Source organism: Spermophilus citellus, assembly GCF_964194105.1.
Source record: "Spermophilus citellus genome assembly, chromosome: 18".
NCBI classification, from domain to species: Eukaryota; Metazoa; Chordata; class Mammalia; order Rodentia; family Sciuridae; genus Spermophilus; species Spermophilus citellus.
The window spans coordinates 67,487,606-67,507,430 of record NC_138200.1 but is presented as its reverse complement, the minus strand read 5'-3'; the positions used below and the strand labels follow the sequence as shown (position 1 = coordinate 67,507,430).

The 19,825-nt window shown below is 60.9% G+C and overlaps 2 protein-coding genes across 4 annotated transcripts in view; both read left to right on the top strand.

Moving 5' to 3' along the window:
• Positions 1–4,131, top strand: part of FBXO31 (F-box protein 31) — a 30,339-nt gene extending 26,208 nt beyond the window's left edge. For all 3 annotated transcript variants that reach the window (XM_081273906.1, XM_081273905.1, XM_081273907.1), the window contains 2 exons: positions 72–430; positions 2,365–4,131. In XM_081273906.1, coding sequence (XP_081130032.1) covers positions 72–430; positions 2,365–2,587 — 582 coding nt within the window. In that variant the 3' untranslated portion in view covers positions 2,588–4,131. The remainder of the gene's footprint in view (positions 1–71; positions 431–2,364) is intronic.
• A 6,187-nt stretch (positions 4,132–10,318) lies between these two features.
• On the top strand, positions 10,319–18,420 carry LOC308637948 (uncharacterized protein C16orf95 homolog). The gene is made up of 6 exons (XM_081274833.1): positions 10,319–10,485; positions 10,969–11,109; positions 13,916–14,062; positions 15,001–15,037; positions 17,367–17,556; positions 18,175–18,420. Exons 2-6 carry the CDS (start codon positions 10,969–10,971, stop codon positions 18,191–18,193), a joined length of 534 nt encoding a protein of 177 aa, XP_081130959.1. The 5' UTR covers positions 10,319–10,485; the 3' UTR covers positions 18,194–18,420.
• Positions 18,421–19,825: the final 1,405 nt, after the last annotated feature.

Genomic DNA, 19,825 nt, shown 5'->3' with positions numbered 1-19,825 from the left:
ACTCGGCCTGGAGGTGTGCGGTGTTTCCCTGGGCCACTGAGCCCTGCTGACTGATGCCCACTTGCCTGCAGGGCGACCCCAACATCCCTGCCGGGCAGCAGACGGTGGAGATTGACCTGAGGCACCGCATTCAGCTGCCCAATGTCGAGAACCTCCGCAACTTCAACGAGCTCTCGCGCCTCGTGCTGGAGGTGCGTGAGCAGGTGCGGCAGGAGCAGCAGCAGCAGCAGGACGGCGAGGGCCCTGCCCCACCCCAGGAGCCGCTGTCAGCACGGGGGCCACCTGGGGCACCTGCCGAAGAGGGTGGGGACCCCAGAGGTGGAGCAGCTGCGGCCGAGCAGCCAGCCCAGTCCGGGCAGGGGCAGCCGTTCGTGTTGCCCGTGGGTGTGAGCTCGAGGAATGAGGACTACCCGCGGACCTGCAGGATGTGGTAAGGCCGGGGCTGGGAGGCGGTCTGGGCCTCTGCAGGCGGGTGGCAGGGGTGCCTCCAGCTTGGCTAGCGGGAAGCTTCTGTGTGCTGTCCTCTCCTGGGAGGACCCGGGCCTCATCCGAGCTTCCTGGACATGAGAGGAGCAGAGGGGCCCCACCAGCGCCTCTGCAGTGATGTGGGGACTCCAGAGAGCCAGGTGAAAGGAGATGGTGGCAGCTGGCCCCCCCACCTCCCCCAAGGAACCCATCCCGTGGCTTGCTGTGTGCTCACCGTGGGCACCTCCTGCCACTGCCTAGTGAGCACAGTCAGACGTGCCCACGGTCGCCCCGCAGTCTCCCCTCCTCCATGCCCACTATCATGTTTCTGCCAGACGTGGGCGGCCACCAGAGTGAACGGACGCCAGCCTGCGTCTCCAGTGAGGGATGGTGGCTGGCTTGGGAAGGGCCCACGTGAGGGCCTTGCCTGGAGGGCCTTCCAGGGGGGTGGACAAGGTCCCTGCCCAAGTCCCCTCTCCCTTTTTACGGGAGGCCCAGGTCTTGCACCACGGTGGGCGTGCTCTAAGCACCCACGGCCAGCTGTGCCAGGCGACTGCTATGGGCCCACTGCAGAGCTGGAGTGTTCTCTGGTCGCAGAAGGAGAAGCTTCCGCGTCCTGGGGGCATGGTCCCCTCACCTCGGCCCCCTCACCTCGGCCTCTCACGTGGCACTTTATTTTGCCTCTTTTGGCTGAGTCCACGCCGGTGACGGTGCTGGGTGTCTTCTAGTGCCAAGCACCCGGAGGGTTTGGCACCTGGACGCACGTTCTGCGGGCTTCACCTGGTGCCGGTGTGCCTGCGGCTGAATCTAGTCCTGTGGTGGGAGGCAGAGTGTTCCAGGGTGGCCTCCGTGCCCCACAAGAGGGAAGGCTTTGCTGTAAAATGTCATGGCTCACCAGCCCTCATGGCCAGCCTGGAGCCCTGCCTGGCTGGCCAGGAACCTCTGTTAGCCCGTCCCGGGCTGACATTCAGGGTGGTCCTCCAGTCTGTGTGAACCTTGGGCTGCCTGGGCACCAGGGGGCATGGCCTTGTGCCTTCCTGCTGGCTTGTGTCTGAGGTGTAGCCACAGCACCTGCTTTCTGAGCACAGTGCCTTGGCCTGGGAGATGTGGGGGCACTTCTCTTTCCTGAAAAAGCCTCTGGACACAGGCTCTGTGTCTCCTCTCCCGGCCCATGGAGCCTCAGTATGGCCAGGGTGAGGTGGAGGCCCTGGCACCATCCATGCCCTGGGAGATTGCAGGCCAGCCCCTCACCTGTCCAGCATTAGTACTTGAAGGAAGGACAGAGATATAACGTATTTTATTTCTTTCTTTTTGTGGTGCCAGGGATCAAACGCAAGCATCCCACCACCCAGCTTCACCGCGGCCCTGTTTTCCTTTTTTTTTTTTTTTAATATTTTTTAGTTGTAGGTGGACACAGTATCTTTATTTTCATGTGGTGCTGAGGATCAAGCCCAGTGCCTCGTGCGTGCCAGGCGAGCGCTCTGCCTCTGAGCCAGGGCCCTCAGAGCTGTGTTTCCAACCCTCAGGTCTGGTGGTCAGTCCCAGGCGGCACCTCTTGTTGATGGTGTGGCGGCCTCATCACTCCAGGATGGAGGACCCTGCTTTTCTGGCTGGCTTCATGTGGATGCGTCCTTTGCATCAGAATTCTCAGGGGGCCCTGCCCAGCACGTGTCTCGGCGGGGTGTGGGTGGACGCGGCAGTCAGCGAGGGCCCAAGATCGGATCCTGGGCTTCTGCCCATGTGCTCCCCAGTTCCCAGAGCGCTTGGCCCCTGTGCCCTCTTCCAGTGCTGCTGGCAGCCATTCCTGGCTCGGGGCTGCGTGCCTTGAGGGTGGGTGCTCAGGGTAGGTGTGCTGTGCTCTGGGAGCGGCCTCTCCCTGACCTCTCCCTGTCTCCGCAGTTTCTATGGCACGGGCCTCATTGCCGGCCACGGCTTCACCAGCCCCGAGCGCACCCCTGGCGTCTTCGTGCTGTTCGACGAGGACCGCTTTGGCTTTGTGTGGCTGGAGCTCAAGTCCTTCAGCCTGTACAGCCGGGTGCAGGCCACCTTCCGGAATGCAGATGCACCGTCCCCACAGGCCTTCGAGGAGATGCTCAAGAATATCCAGTCCCTTACCTCCTGACCACCACGCCTGCTGTGGGCCAGCCTGGCCCTGCTACCAGGAGCGGAAGCAGCATGCACTTTGAAATGCGGCCTTTTTATAGAATGCGCACCTTCTCGCCAGGGGCCCGCCCCACCCCAGACACTGTATGCAGAGCGCCTAACGTGTTCCTGTAAGGTGTCGGCAGCCCAAGGAGATGCTCAGCATGTCTCCCCCCCCCCCCCTCACGTACACCAAAAAAACAAAACAAAAAACAGGAGCAGATGAACCAGATGAGATCTTCTCCACCAGGGGGAGCTGGCCGGAGGTCTTCCTCTTTAGGGAGGGTGGGCCACAGTCACTTCCCCTGCACGTGCACACCCATCTTTTCTGAGATGTTCTGCTCCACCCTCCCCTCCCCACTGGACCAGGAGCAGACTGGTCATGACTGGAGGGCCTGGGGGTGGGCAGGAGGAGGTGCAGGACTCCGTGGGGACGGTGAACAGGGACAGTAAGTGCAGAGAGGAGCTCGGGGAGTTGATGGAGCATCAGGGTCCTGTTTGGGACTCTGCGTTGAGTTTCCTTTCTCTGCTGACTTGCTTGGAGTTTGGACAGAAAGGCTTTTCTCCCTGATCAGTTTTCCAGTCAGTGAAACGGGACCAGGGTGTGGAAAGCGGGATCGTCACTGCGCGCAGGTCTCTGCACTGCCCACTGCGCTCCACGTGAGAACCAAGGTCACCACTACCAGGCAGGCGCCTTCCTGTTCCCCACTGTGCAGAGCCACCTGACCCCTGGGGACCCTCCAGCCTGGAGACTCCTGCCTGAGAGCTGGTGACGTTGTGTCTCCTGGAGGACAGCACGACATGCCAAGGCCTCAGGATCTGGTGTCCACCCCTCCGCCTCAGGGTCACTGATGCCAGGGTACCTCTTCTCAGCTGTTTGTCCTCCTTGGCCCCTCTGAGCCCTTATGCTGGGCACTCAGAACAAACTTGTCCTCCTGACGAGAGGGCTCAGGGTGGTGGCATTCAAGCATGGAGACCAACGCCTGCCTGGCCTTTCAACCGTCCTGGTACCCAGCTCTGATGCTGGGCAGCTCTTCTGCTTCCAGCAGCCGGTGAACCAGCTCTGTGGCAAGGCCCCTTGGCAGCTGAGCTCCCCAAGAGGTCCTGTTCTTTGGGAAGAGGCAGATGGAGGAGCTGGGCTCTCTCCCAGGCAGCAGCAGGGTCCACGTGCTGCCTGTGCCCTTCTCGAGACACCCCACCCCAGGACTTGTGGCGGCCTGCAGTGTTGCCCAGGCGAGGTCCCATTCCCAGTACCTTTTGCAGGGTTGAGCCTCGAGCCTCCGTGACTTCCTTTGTTAGTTGTGACTCTACCAAGTGAGGAAGTCTCTGGCAGGCTGTTAGGACACCAAGGCTGCTTGGGCCTGTGCTGGGTGCTCTGTGTCACCACTGGCAAATCAAGAGTGCATTTCTTACCAGGGGCCTGGGGCTTGCTTTGAGGGACCCTCCCTCGGAGGTTCCCCTCAGCCTTGTAAAGAGCACATTGGTGGAAGACGAGTGCGTGTAATTAAAAAACCCTCAAACCCAGTCACGTAGTCTGCTTCCAGTGTCTGGGCATGTAAGTGATTTGTCCTGACAGTTATCCTGGCTGCTGTGTGTGTGGGGTGTGGGCCGAAGGTCCACCCCACTGGTCTTGGCCTGGGCAGGGCCAGCAGCTGGAAGGTAAGGCCCGCAGGCAGCACAGCTGGTCTCTCCTGGCTGTGAGGGGGTGGAGTGTTCTGCACCCTCCGTCCTTATGCGCTTCCACAGGAACAGGTTCCACGTGGGAGGCCCCTGCGCTCACTGGCTGCAGGAGAGGGTCCTGAAGGCTGAGCACTGTCAGAGATTGATGAGCGGCTCCAGGAGGCACCCTGGAGGCGTGGGAGGGTGCACTGGGCCCAGGACGGCCTTGGTCCTCCAGGGCCCTGAGCTGGTGACTGACTAGTGTGGGGTGAGGAACTTCCCGGGCCTCTGCTCACTTGGACGTGCTGTGCGTCATGTGGAGCCATGTGAGGGGGATTTTAGGCACACGCCTGAGAGTCCTTGCGTGGCCTGGCAGTATCCGGACATGTGGGTCCTCCCGGGTTCAGCCACCGGCATCCGTTGTCGGGTGAGAGTGGCTTTGGAGGTCTTTCTCCCTGGGCCCTTCCTGCTTTGCCCTGGTACCTGACATGGTCCTGTGCCGGACATGTCAGTGGCTTGCGGCCCTGTATCCATCACCCCAGGCTGTCAGCTCCCCTCTGCTCTCCTCCTGGGGCCACCTTACTGGGACTGAGCCTGGCAGGTGGGTGTCCAGCAGTGGCCTTCCACTGGCAGGTACCCTGGGGGACACTCCTTTTCCTACTTTGTGCAAAGTGAGCCGAGGGGTGGTGTCGGTACAGTGCACTTCTCCCTTCACTGAAAAATGGGAGGTATAGGCTGCTGTGACCTGGACGGGGGGGGGGACCCCTTCTCTTGGCCAGCAGTGCTCCACCTGACCCTTCTGGGGCTTTTCCATGGTTGCCTAGGTCTTCCCATCCTGTTCACTGTGGTCACTTCTTAGTGCTCATGAGCAGCCATGGAGAGGAAGAAACCCTGCTCAGTCCTGTTCTCATGAATTGCAGGCCACTCAGATTTCCTGGCTTTGTGCTGTCCTCTTTGACCGTGGCATCCATGGGCATGGATATCAAGCATCCTGCTCTCTGGCGAGGCCTGAGAGGAGCCCCTGGACTTCCCGGATACTTGAGGCTGCTCACTGTTCTGTCCATGGAGTGCTGGCCTGGCTGGAGTGAAGCTCCCTGTGTCCTGGGCACCAGTGGTGGCTTAGCACGGGCTGTCCTCCATCTTCTGTCCTCGTCCTCTCGGGATTGGGGTGCAGTGTGGGCACACTTCCTTGGAACTAGAAGAAAGCAGCAGGAGATCTCGTTTTCACGCTTTGGGGATGAGGTTGTGCCACATATGCTATCATAAGCCTCTGGCCAGCCTTTCGGGGGTCGCAGATGGCCAGACACTGCTGGTGAGAGGGTGTTCATGCCCAGGATCCTTCCCATGTCCTCAGGGACACCAGTCAGAACACATCGAGGGCCAAGAATGCTTGGGGTCGCAGGGCCTGCTTGGAGCAGAACACATCCAGCGTGCTGCCTCCCCCCAGCTCCTGACTGAGGAGGAGTCAGGGCTGCCCTTAGGGCAGCGTCGTTCCCTGGTCGCCACGCCTGGGTGTGTGTGGTTAAGTAATAAACTATTTCTGAAGCCGTGTGTGCGCTGAGCCTTTGGCGTGGGACACGCGTGGCTGTGGACCCTGGGTGGGCGGCTGTGTTTCCACTGCCTCGTGACCATCGGGGCTTCAGTTCTCCCCAGGAGGAGAAAGGAGTTGAGGTGTCTGCTGTGTCCCTGTCCCCACCCAGTGCCCCCAGGCAGTGGGGGGAGAGGGGCTTCTTGGGTGAGAGCAATGAGTCCTCTTCTGAGGGTAAGCTCATGGGCAGGGTGCTCGCTACCAGCACATGAACTGAGGACCTCAGTTTTCTTTTTTATTTTCTTCATGGCTACCAAAGTAAAAGTGAAAGATTCAGACATTGCACCCGGCAGTGGAAGCCTCTTGGCTCCACTCACCTCCCAGGAGTCGTCATGGCAGTTAATGCTGTTAGCCTGGGCTTCTGGGAAGAGGAGCTGCGACACTTGGTGCTAACTGTGGGATGCAGAGGCTGCGGCCCAGCCCGGTTATCTGCCCTGGAGAGCCACATGCAGGTGCCCCATCCTGGTGTAGGCGCCCCGTCCTGGTTCAGGTGCCCCGTCCTGGTTCAGGCGTCCCGTCCTGGTGCAGGCCTGGAGGAGCCGACAGCGTTGCCTGTGGATATTCACGTAAAAGGTAAAAACTTGCAAGATGGTAGCTGCCATGAGGTGGCCACATCTGGGGGCGTGTTTTTCTTTGAAAGTTGGAGGTCCAGTGGCAGGAGACGACAGGAGCTCACGGCACAGTGCCGGAGGTTTTCTTCTGGTTCCTGGCCACTCCCCACAAGAGCCCTCTAGGATGAAGAAACCACCCAGTGCTGGGGCAGGAGCTGGCCGCCCTTCCACCGCCCTCTGCTGGAACCTGGGGACACTGCGGCTCGGCTTGCTGCTTGCTTCTCTGCTTTCAGGTTTGCTGCAGGTCTGGGACCTTGTGAGACCTGGCCTTACCCTGGGCTGATCCTTTTGAACCCAGGCAGCTCTCAGATGCACAGCACTGGACTACATCCACTGGAGGCCCCAGAGCAGCAACACAGCCCCCTGTGGGTATGGGGGCCTTTTGTGTCACACCAGGATACCTGCTGCTGTTCACCTCCTGCTGAGTCTTGCTTCCCAGGGTCTGTCCAAGGACAGCCCCCTCCCTCCAGTCTGGACCAGGGCTTCCTGTCTGTGGCTTGCCTCTGGTGGGGATGGCAGGCAAAGGCAGCCAGGGGAAGGGGGCTAACCCACCAGGCTCAGCTCCACCAGAAGGCAGCCCAGGGAGGGCTCACTGCTGTCTCCTCCCCTCCTTGGAGGTGTGGTGTTCTGCCAAGTGTGATTGGAGAACAGACTCTCCCAGGTCTCGGCTCCACAGGAAAGTCTATAGTGTGACCTCTGGTGGGCACTCAAGGTCACTGCATACAGCGTGATCCCAGCCCTCAGTATTAAATGAACCAAGAAGCCGTTGGATGGTTTTCAAACCTTGACCTTGAGCCAGGTGTGGTGGTACACACCTGTAATCCCAGTGACTCAGGAGGCTGAGTAGGAGGATCCCAAATTCAAGGCCAGCCTCTGTAACTCAGTGAGGGCCTAAGCAACTTAATGAGACCTTGTATCAAATAACAACAACAACTTAAAAAGGAACTGGGAATGTGGTTCAGTGTTTAAGTGGCCCTGGGTTCAATCTCTGGTACCAAAAGAAAGAACTTTTCTCCTGGGTGGCTGGAAAGTCCGCATGGCAGACAGGCAGCCACCTGAGTCTTCTTGGGAAGCTGTGTCCCCGACCTTGCTCTTTGTCTCCCTCTCCTTGAAGGGGTGACCCCACTGCACCTTGACCTAGGTCCAAAGGCCCAACTGTACCAACGCTGTCACCCAGGAATCAGAGTGCTGGCAGTGGCCTTGGCGAGAGTCCTCCTGTCCCCGCCAGTCTGACACAGCCAGAGCAGTACCACTGCCAGTCGTGGGGCCTGGGGGATCGGGGGTGCAGGTGTGCGCAGGTTGGCTAGGCGCCACATGGCTGGGGAGCTTCTCGCCGCTGTCCCTCCCCTCCTTGGAGGTGTGGTGTTCTGCAGGTCTCAGCTCACAGGAGAGTCAAAACAGTGTCTTGGCCGACACCTGTGGTTGGGAGCAAGCACCACGAGGAGGCAGTCCCACCGTCCCTCAGACCCCTGTGGAGTCTCCCCTCCTCCTTGGCCTCCATTCCTCACTCTGCCCCTCCCATTGGTGGCCTTTCCTCCACCGGGTGCCGGAGCCCCTCCTAGGAGCACTGCTGGGTGTCATCCCTGCCCTCTGTGAAGTCTGAGTTCCACAGAGGGACCCTTTCTGTCCTGTCCGGGCCCCTGTGCTTTATACTTCAGAAGAGCAGGGTTGTGTCATCCCCAGGAGTCACCCTTCGCCACTGTGGGGACAGAGCACCCTCGAGTGTGGGGCATCTGTCGGTGAGTCCTGTTTGCTGGGCAGCCCCTCCCTGCTGGTGACGATGGGCTGTGGGGCGCATCTGCCGGCCCCTCCCTCATCTGTTAATGGTGCTGTGTTTTCCAGTTGGATTTTCCCTCAGTACCAGGGTTGAACCCAGGGGTGCTTAGCCACTGAGCCACACCCCAGCCCTTCTTAATTTTTTTTTTTTTATTTTGAGACAGGGTCTTGTTAAGTTGCTAAGGGCCTTTCTGAGTTGCTGAGCATGGTCTCAAACTTGTGATCCTCCCGCCTCAGCCTCCACTTTTGCTGGGATTACAGGCCTGCCCCCCACACCAGGTGGTAGCAGGATGTGTTAGGAATAGGCACTATGAAGGTCTGTGCAGTGGGTTTTCACTACTTCAACAGGGAGGCCAGGCCGTGCGTCCATTCGCACGGGCCACTGCACGTTTCCTGGGGCGTCTGCGGCACTTGAGCCTCCTGCCAGCTGTAGAGTCGCTGGTGCTCTGCATCCCAGCCAGCAAGTCCCGCTGCCTTGGGAGTCTTTATTTCTGCCGTTCTAACAAGCGTGTAGTGGAGACTTGTAGTGTGAGGGGTTCCTGTGCGCGTCCCTGACGGCCGACAAAGCTGGACCTCTGCATGAGCTCGCTGTCCATCCACGTACAACTGTGTGTCTCCTCAGAGCCTGGCACGTTCCCTGGTAAAGAATATCAGGGGAAAGCTGGGCACAGCGGCCATGCCTGTCACACCAGTGCTTGGGAGGCTGAGGCAGGAGAATTGTAAGTGTGAGGCCAGCCTGGTCAACTTTGCAAGGCCCTAAGGAATTTAGAGATTCTGTCTCAAAAATCAATGGCTGGGGATTTTTGGCTCAGTAGTGAGGCAACCCTGGGTTCGACCCCCGGTGTCAGAAAAAGAACAATATTGGGGAGGAGAGAGGGGCAGGAGGATACAGGCATCAGGGTGGAACCGGGGGCGTGCTGGAGCCGGGTCCAGCCCTTGGTGTGCTGGGGCTGCGGTGAGCCATCTGCCCTCTCCAGGTCTCAGCTGCCCGGTGCGTTCTGCTCGCCTCTGAGGGCTCCGCAGAGCTCTGGGGGCACTGAGAAGCGAGCCCAGTGAGGACCCTGGGGCTGCGGTGAGGAGGGAGGGGCTACCGCAGAAGGCTGAGGACAGCCAGGGCCAGGTGCCACTCCATGCTCATCCCCAGCACCCTCCTGCCTGGGAGCGGCCCAGGTCTGCACTGGCGACTCCTGGTCTGTGGACTCACCCAGGCCTCCTTGAGGGGAAGGTCGAGGGCCAGTGGGGCAGCCAGAGACACAGGGTGAGCAGGCAGGGAACAGCAGTGCAAGGAAAGACCAGGTGAGGCCAGAGCGGGAGCTGTGGCAGGAGAGGCCAAGCCTGGACTGTGGGTGTGTTCGGTGCCAGCGCCCTGCAGCCAGGAGCCCCAGGGAAGCCCCAGGAGGGTCCCCAGGCTCAGGAGTGGCTTGGCTGCCAAGTTGAGGCTGGAGGCATGGAGCTGGGGGGGCAGCTGCAGCTGGCTGGGGTGTGGGGGGAGGATGGGTGCTGCCTCAGGTCCCACCTGCCTGGGGCTCAGCTTTGGAGCCACTGTGATAGTGGTTGCCCAGGTCACCCAGGTGACAGAGGACATTTACTCTGAACGTGCTGGATGGCCCTTCTTAAGAGCAGAGCTGGCCTCACAGAAGGGCGTGGGTGGCGCAGGGCAGCCCTCCACTGTCTTGGAGCATTAGCTGGGGCAGTCGAGCTCAGTGACCTGAAGCTGTTAGCTGTAAATGAAACAGCAATTATAGGATCCTTCCATCAGTGACCAAACATGGAAACATGGTTTCCACCTCCCGGCTGTGAGGGACATTGGGCTTTGCTTTGTGCTGGGTTCACACCTGCTGGAGACCCCATCTGACCAGCTTTTGCACTGGAGTGTGCTCACTGTGGAGGGCACCTCAGTGTCCCTCAGCGCCCAGCAAGCCTGGGGTGTCTGATAAGGAGGGCCCTAGGTGGGGCAGGCGGGTGAGTGGCAGCCCCGTTTTGGAAAGTTCTCCAGAGTCTAAACACTGGTCTTTCCTGCCCAGCTGGGCGCAAAGTTGGCTGAGAGCCTTGAAGCAGGTTGGCTGGGGGTGCTGGTTCCCCCAGCGTCGCCCCACACTTCCTCAGCTCCGAGGACGGGGCTCGTCGGACCCACACCCTCTCCCAGCACCTGGCCCCAGTTTACACAGAGCCTCCCTGCTCTTCTTTTCTAGGAAGAGCACATTTCAAACCTTGAGGCGAGAAGTGCACTCCCCAGGTGGTTCGGTGAGGGAACAAGCCCTGTGCTGCTTTGCCCGACCCTGTGGGTGGGAGAGTGAGGGCGGGAGTCCAGGGCTGCATTGTGACAGGGCAGGGTGTGGTTGTGGGGCATCCGTGACCCTCCCACCGTCCCTCCCCAGGCCCTCACGCTCCTCGCTGTGTCCAGAAGCCCAGGAGCACCAGAGGCCCCCAGTGGCCTGCTCCAGGCCCTGACTTCTTACCTACCCTTTCCTTCCCCTAGAGAAGGAAGAGCCCTGGGTGGAGTGACACAGAGGAACCCCAGGAGCAGCCAGCCACCCTCGTCCTCTGGGGGTGGACTCTGCTGTCATTGGGGGGCTCCCCGAGCATGCAGCCTGCCTCTGTCAGAGGAGTTGTAGGGGGCGCCTGCCCTGTCCCCCACACACTCTGCTGGCCCTGACCACTAGTCCAGGCAGGGCCCCGGCTCATGTGGCCGTGTCCCTCATCCCTCCTTGCCTGCCTCTTGCTCAGATGTGCCTGGGCCACTGTAGTCTCCTCCAGGGGCCCGTCTGCTGTGAGTGCCAGGTCAAGTTCCAGGGCCACTGGCCTGTGCCCAGGGCTGAGGCAGCACTGCCGTACTGGGTCCCTCTGTCCCTGAGACCTCAAAAGCAGGTAGGTGGCTGGTCAGGGTCGTCACCTGGGCCCGGGTGACTGTCAGGGGTCTCACCTCCTCAGGATTATAAGCATTGTATGAATGACACTTTTGTGTGTGGTTCTTTTTTCTTTTTTCTTTTTTTTGGTACGAGGGATTGAACCCAGGTGCACTTAACCGCTGAGCACTTAACTCGCTAAGTTGCTGAATCTGCCTTTGAACGTGTGATCCTCCTGCCTCAGCTTCTTGAGTTGCTGGGTTACAGATGGGTGTCATGGTGCCTGGCTGAGTCGTGTGTCCTAAACAGATTTTTCTTTCTTTGGTACCGGGGATTGAACTCAGGGGCACTAGACTCCTGAGTCACACCCCAGCCCTATTTTTATTTAATTAGAGACAGGATCTCACTGAGTTGCTTAGGGCCTCATTAAATTGCTGAGGCTGGCTTTGAACTCACGATCCTCCTGCCTCAGTCTCTAGAGTCACTGAGATTACAGGCGTGGGCCACTGCACCCGGCCTGTTTTAAACAGATTTTTAAAGCACTGTATCTGTGGGCGTGTGGGTGACATGGGTAAGCTGCCTGTGTGTGCAGTGTGTCAGCCTTGACACGTACGTCCCCAGCAGAACTGCAGCAGGTCGAGGCAGCAGCTCGTGCGCAGCCCCGGGAGACCGCCTAGAGCAGAGTGTGTCTGTCGGAGGGTCCAGGAGCCCCAGGCCCCAGGCAGCTGCTGATGTGCTTGTCCGGTGGCTGGTCTGTGTTTCCGAGGCTTTTATGTAACTGAAGTGTGCCCTGGCTGCGTTCGCAGAGTCCGGTGTCGTCATTGTAGGGCTCCGCCTCGTGGTGTGTGCGTGGGTGGCACAGTCACTGCCGAGTGGCGCTCCTCCATGTGGAGTGACCACGCTCCTATGGAAGGATGTCCAGCTGTTTGCACGTTTGCTCTGCTACAGGCAAAGCCGCTGTGGCCTTTGTGCTCGAGTCTTTAGGAGGACGATGCTTTCGCTCTTCTGGGGTAAAGGCTTCGTCGTAGAGCGGCTGGATCGGAAGGTGGTGTGCGATGACTTATTTCCAGTGCCGGGATGAGCCCAGGGCCTGGCCTGTGCTGCCCTCTCCACAGGGCTGTCCCTGCTCTGCGCTCCACTTCCTTTTTAGGTGGTGGTACAGGGCCCCAGGTCCTTTGCCTTCTCAGTCACCAGCACTTTTTAATTTTCATGATTTTTTCCCTTTTTGTGGTACTGGAGGTTGAGCCTGGAGCCTTGAGGAGTGTGCTGTGTCACCAGGCCCAGTCTATCCCTTTACCAGGTGTGGGTGGCCTGCAGTTCAGACTTGTGTTCTGTGAGGACTGAGCCTATCAAAGATCTCTCCATCTCCCCCCTCTTTTGGCGGCACCGGGGATTGAACCAGGGCCTGGCGCACACCAGGCAGAGGCTCTCCCGGGAGCCTGTCCCCACCCCGGCCACACGCCTTCACCATCTGCATGTTGTACTTGGCAGTGTCTGTGCAGATACTTTGTTGGTTTAAACGAAGGGATTGTTTGCTTCCTTCTTAGTTTTCAGAGCTCTTTATTTATTGTGGCTACAAGTCCCTTGTCAGCTGTTTGTGACTGTCTCTCCATGTCTTTGGCTTGTCTTCTGATTCTCCTGTTGGTATCTTTCAAAGTGAGGAGCTGTAGGTTGTGCTGAAGTCCAGCTCGGGAGCTTGGTGCCCACCTGGCCCCTTGAGAAAGGGCACTTTGTGCTGTGGCGAGACCAGGCTCCTCTGATGGAGGGGGAAGCATGTGATGGTTGTGTGGCAGTCCACAGCCTTCCACAGTGGTGTCCGCTGGTGTCCATGTGCACAGGTCTCAGTGGGCATGGACAGTCCGTCCCCCTGCACTTACCCAGCACCTCTGACTGGACTCACTGACACTTTCTGGGGACGTCGTCTTAGCCAGAATGTTTTCCCAACTCAGTCCATTTTCTTGTTCTCTCCTGTTGGACAGTGCTGGGCCGTGCTGGGTCGTGCTGGGTCGTGCTGGGCCATGCTGGGTTGTTCTGGGCCATGCTGGGCTGTTCTGGGCAGTGCTGGGCCGTGCTGGGTCGTGCTGGGCCGTGCTGGGTTGTTCTGGGCCGTGCTGGGGCGTGCTGGGCCGTGCTGGGCCATGCTGGGCTGTTCTGGGCCATGCTGGCAGTGCTGGGCCGTGCTGGGCCATGCTAGGCAGTCTGGGCAGTACTGGGCAGTGCGCTCAGGGGCAGGACAGAGGCTGGTTTGTTTCTAGTCCAGCAGCTGCTGTGGATATTGGGCCCCATGCTGAAGAGGTGGTCAGGATGGGCCAGGGGTCCTTGTCCTCCAGGGTGAAAGGACCCCAGACAGGAGCTATCTGGGGCCATGGTGAGGAGAGGGACAGAGATGGAGGGGTGTTGGTTTCTGTCCCCTGAGAAGGGTGCCTGGCTGTGGTCACTACTGACAGGAGGCAGTGGACATTCCCATGTGCCAATTGCAGTGCAAACTGTTCAGATAAGAAGTGTCCCTAGGAGTGGAAATCTGGATCACAAGTAATGTCCACTCAGAATGCCAGCAGAGCCCTCTTTTTAGCTGAGTGTGTGGAGATGCAGAGTGGCCGGTGCTGGGGACCCAAGGCCCAGAATGTAGCCGCTCCTCCAGCCGTAGCCTGTGTGTCCTGCGGACGGTGGCAGGCAGACCTCAGAGGTCCTGTGGGTCATCAGAGAGGGGCATCCGAGCTCCTTGGCCTGGGAGGTTGGGGTGCCTGTGATGGGGCTGCAAGAGGGGCCTCCTGGGGCCTGTCCTGCTGGGTATCCTTCTAGAGTGTTCTCTCGCCTTCCTCTGGTAGATCCCCAGGATGGTCCGGTTTTGTATCCCCAAAGCCACCAAGACATGCGCCTGCCCGTGCCACCACTTTGGGGGCTGCCTCCCGCTGCCTAGGACCAAGGCTGTGATGCCATACTGGGTGCCGCGGGGGCTGAGGTCTCAGAGGAAGGTGAGAAGAGACTGGCACGGCAGCGGGGCTGGGGGGGCACCGAGGTGATGGGTGCAGGCGGGAGCCTCCCCACAGAGCCAGGGAGGGTCGACCTGCGACCTGCGACCTGCGACCTGCGTGGGTTCTGGTGACTGCTGGGTGGCCCTGTGAGCAGGGCAGAGGTGTGGCACTCCTGCCGTGGGTCCCTCCCCCTCCTCCCTCTCCCCTCCTCCCTCTCCCCCTCTCTCCTTCCTCCCCTTCCCCCTCCTCCCTCTCCCCCTCTGCTTGCTGCCTCCTCTTCCCACCTCTTCCCACCTCCTCCCACTCTCCCCCCTCCTCCCTCTCCCCCTCCCCCCTCTCCCCCTCCCCCTCCCTCTCCCTCTCCTCCTCCTCCCTCCCCCCCTCCTCCCTCTCCTCCTCTTCCCTCTCCTCCTCCCTCTCCCCCTCCTCCCTCTCCCCCTCCTCCCTCTCCCCCTCCTCCCTCTCCTCCTCTTCCCTCTCCTCCTCCCTCTCCCCCTCCTCCCTCTCCCCCTCCTCCCTCTCCTCCTCTTCCCTCTCCTCCTCCCTCTCCCCCTCCCCCTCCCCCTCCCCCCTCTCCCCCTCTGCTTGCTGCCTCCTCTTCCCACCTTCTCCCACTCTCCTCACCCCTCCTGTCTCTCCTCTCCCACCCCCAGCATCCTGCAGAGGCCGCGGGAGGGCTGGCCCTGGGCAGCCCTTGGCTTCCTGTCCTCTTGCCCTGACTGTCCACACCCCCATGCAGGTCCTCCTCCCCAGGGGCCTTGGCTCCTCCTGGGGTAGTGAGAGGTCTCCTCCTCCCTCCTCCTGCATTCCACATGCTGGTTGTCCAGCCTGGACCGTCTGGCTGTCCCCAGAGAGGACCTGCAGGCCCTAGCATGGGGGCCCTGGTCTCCCCTCTGGTGGTCCCTGGGCTGACGTGCTCGCCCCTTCTTGTCTTTTAGGTGGTGAGAAAGCAGCGGAATCTCAAGGCCCTGCAAGGTGACTTGGCCAGCGGGTGGCTCACCTCCCCCTCCCTGGGAAGGGGGTCCCAGGAGCGTCGTGGTGGGAGGGGAGGGTTCACCCCCCCAGACGTCTGCGGAACAGGGGACATTGCTGTGCCTCCCTGCCCACCAGCGGTCAGCACCACCTGCGGCCCTTTCCCAGTGTCCCAGGGGGCTGCAGCTGCCTGTCTCTCGGCCTTGCTGGGTGGGCAGGGTCTGCAGTGTTTCAGCTGCAGGCTCCTCAGCTCGAGGTGTGGTGTGCGTGCATGCGTGTGATCATGAGCGTGTACCACATTCCTACCTACGACCCGCCACGCGCTCACTCTCCCTTCATGGTGTGCTGGATGCTCAGGGCGGTTCTCAGGCTGATGCTCACCGCGTCCCTGTGACCAGCCAGACAGGCAGGTGCGCTCACAGTCGCGGGCTCTGCACAGAGTGTGTTCACACGTGCGTCCGGAGCGTCTGCAGGTGTCCAGGTCTAGGGCCTGGTGTCTGGGAGAAGCTGTCCTCTCTGTGTGCATCTGCAGAGCGGGGCTGCCCTGTCCTGAGGGCGTTCCCTGCAGAGGGCGGCCGGCCAGTTCGGCTGGTGCGGTGTCCTTCCCTGGGACACTGTGCGGGCTCAGAGCAGTGAGTCCCCCGACAGGAGGGCTGGTGCTCTGGGACGGTGAGGGGCTCTCTGGGGACTCCCAGAGGCACGGGGGGGGGGAGCGCCTGGGAAGGGCCGTCTTCATGATGCGAACACAGGTACTGGCCACTGGTACTGCCCCACTGGCAAAAGTAGTGTTCAGGAGCAGACTTTGTCCGGCCTCTGTGTGGGGCAGTTGGGGCTATCTGTCCTCCTTACAAGCAAGCTCTGCTCAGAAACGGCTCGTGGAGACTCTCCCCATGCTCCCATCCTCAGCAGGGACCCCCAAGCGTAATACAGAGTGACGAGCAGTACTCACCAGCAGTGCTCAGGAGGAGAATGGCCACAAGGGTCCACCTGAAACACGGTACCTGCCTCCCAGGGAGGGAGCTGTGAGCAACAGGGAAAGGGACCCAGTGAACTGCCTGGGGATGCTTTGGGGAGAGCCCCAGGCATTGCTCCCAGGAAAATACGCACAGCAGAGTCCCAAAACAGGGCTCCACCGAGGTGGGCACGGTGGCACACACCTGTAATCCCAGCTACTCAGGAGGCTGAGGCAGGAGGAGCACAAGTTGGCGGCCAGCCTCAGCAACTCAGAAATGCACAGCAAGAAAAAAGAAGCAAATTGTGGAGCCTTGTGCACAGACTGACATGTTAAGCCAGTGTCAGTTTCCACCGCAGGCGTGGTCTTCTGCTTGGGCAGTTGTGCGGAGCGTGATTCTAGCCTCAAAACTGGCCAAGCCAGGAGGCCGGCGGCCCTGAGGCGGGGCAGGAGCACACGTCTCCTCACTCCTGCGACCACAGGACTGTCGTCCCCTCCAGTGTCTGGCACAGGTCTGAGTGTTGGGGGTGCTCTCCTTGGTCCCAAAGTCAACTGCTGTCCACTTTGGAGAGAAAGTCTGTATTTTTCTTGTAACCGGGGCTTCTGTGCTTCTCGGGTCTGTGCCTTTGTGGCAGAACCTCCCCGAGGAGAGTGCCTTTACAGTCTCAGGCTGGGGTGCTCCCGTGTTCACGTGGCGGGCTTCCTGTTCATAGCATCACGGGGCCACGCGATGGCCACGTGGTCCTGAAGGGTCAGGGTGGAAGCTTGAGCTGCTGTGGGGTGAACACTGGACCCCCCCACGATGGTGGGAGTCGCGTACCGCCAGGGGCTGCCTGGGCACACACAGGTGGCGGCTACACGCACAGGTAGCGGCTACACGCCAGGGCGTCTGTGTGGACAGTCCACGCCCCTGGCCATGGGGGGGAAAGGGCAGGAGGGAACAGAGCACTGAGGAGGGGACGCTGCAGAGGTCCCTGGTGCTCCCAGCACGGCTCCTGTGCTGTGCGGAAGGCGGCCCTGACGTGGCCGCGAGTGGGCCCCTGGGAGGATGCAGCCGGGGGTCCTGGCAGCTCCGCTCTTGGCTTCGTCACGGGCGAGGACTGTTGGGAAGACGTCGCTGGGGCCCTGGGGAAGCATCCTGCAGCCTGAGCTCTCCTGCTGGTCCCCGCAGGCCTGTCCCCAGGGCTCTGATTTGCTGGTGTCCTGAGGCTTCCCGGCCCCTCCCTGCTGGACAGTGATTTGGAGCAGATCCCAGGCAGAGGTGACCCAGGGCACCTCAGAGGCTGCAGGCCACGCTGCGAGGCTACCCTGCTCCGTGGCGGCTGGGGGACAGGTGGCTCGGGGACAGGTGCCCGCTCACGCCCAGCCCTCCTGCCCTAGACACCCCCCTGGATGTGCACTCCCGGAACAACCGCTGGTGGATCTGCAGCAACGGGCGCCCCCTGGCCAAGTGGCAGCGGCTGCAGGCCATTGAGCAGGATGAGCTGCTGGCCCTGGGGAGGGCAGTCGGCACCCCCGCCCCATTCCCAACCCTCCTGCAGGCCCTCCTGAGAGCCGTCATGTCCATGCGGTGAGCAGTGGGGCTGGGGTGGCCTGGGCCCATGTTCACTGTGGCGGGCTTTGTCTTGGGAAGTCAGGCACAGTAATGCCCGCCCAGCTCTGGTACCCAGAGTCCTGCCCACTCCCGCCCACCTCCCAGCCCTGCATCTCATTCTGTCCAGAAAGGCCTCCGTCGTGGTGGTGACCTGTCTCCGGCAGGGCTGGCTGGCTTCTGGCCCAGCTCTCAGGCCAAAGGGCCTGTATCGGCTGGACGTTGGCAACAGGCCTTGTTTGGCTGGGTGCGGGGCATGCCTGAGGTCCTTAAGCCACATACCCAGCTAGGCTCGGGGTGCCAGGGCTACCCATCTGGTGGACACTGGGCAGCGTGAGGGCTCAGAGCCTTCCCAGCAGGGAGTGGGGAGCAGGATGGGAGTGGCAGCCGCATTCCCCGCTCCCTGTGCAGCCTGGAGCTGGTCCTCGGCCCTCCCGGGCGCGGGCTGCTCAGGCTGAGCCACTGGCCCTGCCCGGCGGCCGGAAGGCCAGAACTGCTCCTCTGCGGCTGCGCCTCCCGCGTCCCTGAGCATAGTGGAGAGCCTGGACGAGGGCACCAAGGCTGCCGTCTCAGGCTGGGCGGCTCCTTTCTTTGCAGCCATTATTTTTGGATCTGAAGTTGGACTGTCCACTGCTGTCACACACCCACAGAAGACCAGCCTCGGCCTCCACCGCCTCCGCAGTCGGGAGCGGCCTGTGACCCCACTGTCTGCCCGTTCCTCTAGTTCACACCCAGATTCCGTCCACGGGACTGGTCAGGTGACTCTATTTGTAGTGAGTTGGTGTGAAATTGGGTGAGATTCCGGTGTGAACACAGCCAATAAAGGTTATTTGAGAAACTCTAGGCTGGCCTCTAGTAAGGAGGGGTCCTTCTCCACCGCTGTCCTGGGAGGAGAGCTGTGTCTGCGTCCCCCCGGCCAAGGCACAGCACGACCCCTGGGGGAGGGCCTGCTTCAGGTGGGTCTCAGCCTTGGGTTTTTAGAAAGCCACGATCCACATGTTGAAACTTCCACCCCCAAGGCCTGCGACCAAGTGGTCTCACTGTGTCACCATCCGACCGCGCACTCATGCTCTGGGCACCAGGAGTCTGCTCTCTGTCTCTGACCTGCCTGCTGGGCACCCTGCATCTGACTGGCATCGTGCCCTCCGTGGCTGGGTCTGGCCCCTTTCACTCGGTGTCTTGATTCCAGGGTCATCCACGGTGCAGTGTGGGTCACAATGCCAGTCCTCTTGGCGGCTGAGTGACAGCACGCTGTGGGTGTGGCCCTCTTGCCCTCTGTCATCAGCAGCAGACCTGGGGGACGTGGTGGTGTCCAGGCCTGTGGTCATGGCTCTGCTCCCGGACTCTGGGAGCATTTGGCCCCATTGTTCTAGGTCTGTCCCCTGTGCTCCAGGGACATGATGCTGGGGCCACACCACTGTCCTGTCCAATGCAGTGACAAACTCGCCATGGTCCCCGCTGAAGCACACCTGGTCTCTGTACCCTCTGCCTGCGGGCGTTGTTGGGTGCGGCCTGCGGTGCCAGAGAGGGCACAGTCTCAAAGTGTCTGTGGAGTGGCTGTGGTGTGACTGTCCAGGGGTGGGGAAACACGTTTCTGTAGTAACTGGGCCTCAGGGAGCCCAAAGAACACCCACCTACCCACTTACCCATGCACGTACTTGCCCTCCTGCCCTCCCACTCACCTGCCTGCCCGCCGACCTGCCCACCTGCCCACCTGCCCACCCAGGTGTCTACCTGCTCATTTACCTGCCTATCTGCTCACCCATGCACCTGCCTGCCCACCTGTCTACCCACTCACCTGTTCACCTGCCCACCCGCTCACTTACTTGCCCACCTACCTGCCCACCTGCCCACCCACCCACCTGCCTGCCCGCCTACCTGCTACCTGCCCCCTGCCTCTTACCTACTCACTAACTTTACCTGTCCCCCCACGTACCTACACACCAACCCACCTTCCTGCTCCTGGTCCACCTATGTGTCTACCTCCCCACCCGTCCACCCGTCCACTCCCTTACCCCTCCCTCTTTTTCCCTGTCCCCCACCATTTACTGAGCAATGGTGCGCAGCCCAGCCCTGTCCAGTTAACTCTGATGGTGGAAATATCCGCCTGTGCTTCCCAAGACAGCCACCGGCCACATGTGCCTGTTGGACACTTGAAACGCGGCCACTGGAGATCTGGATTTTAATGGGCATTTGTCCTCTTAGGTCTATGTGTAAACAGCCCCAGGAGCCCGGAGGCCAGCGTGTG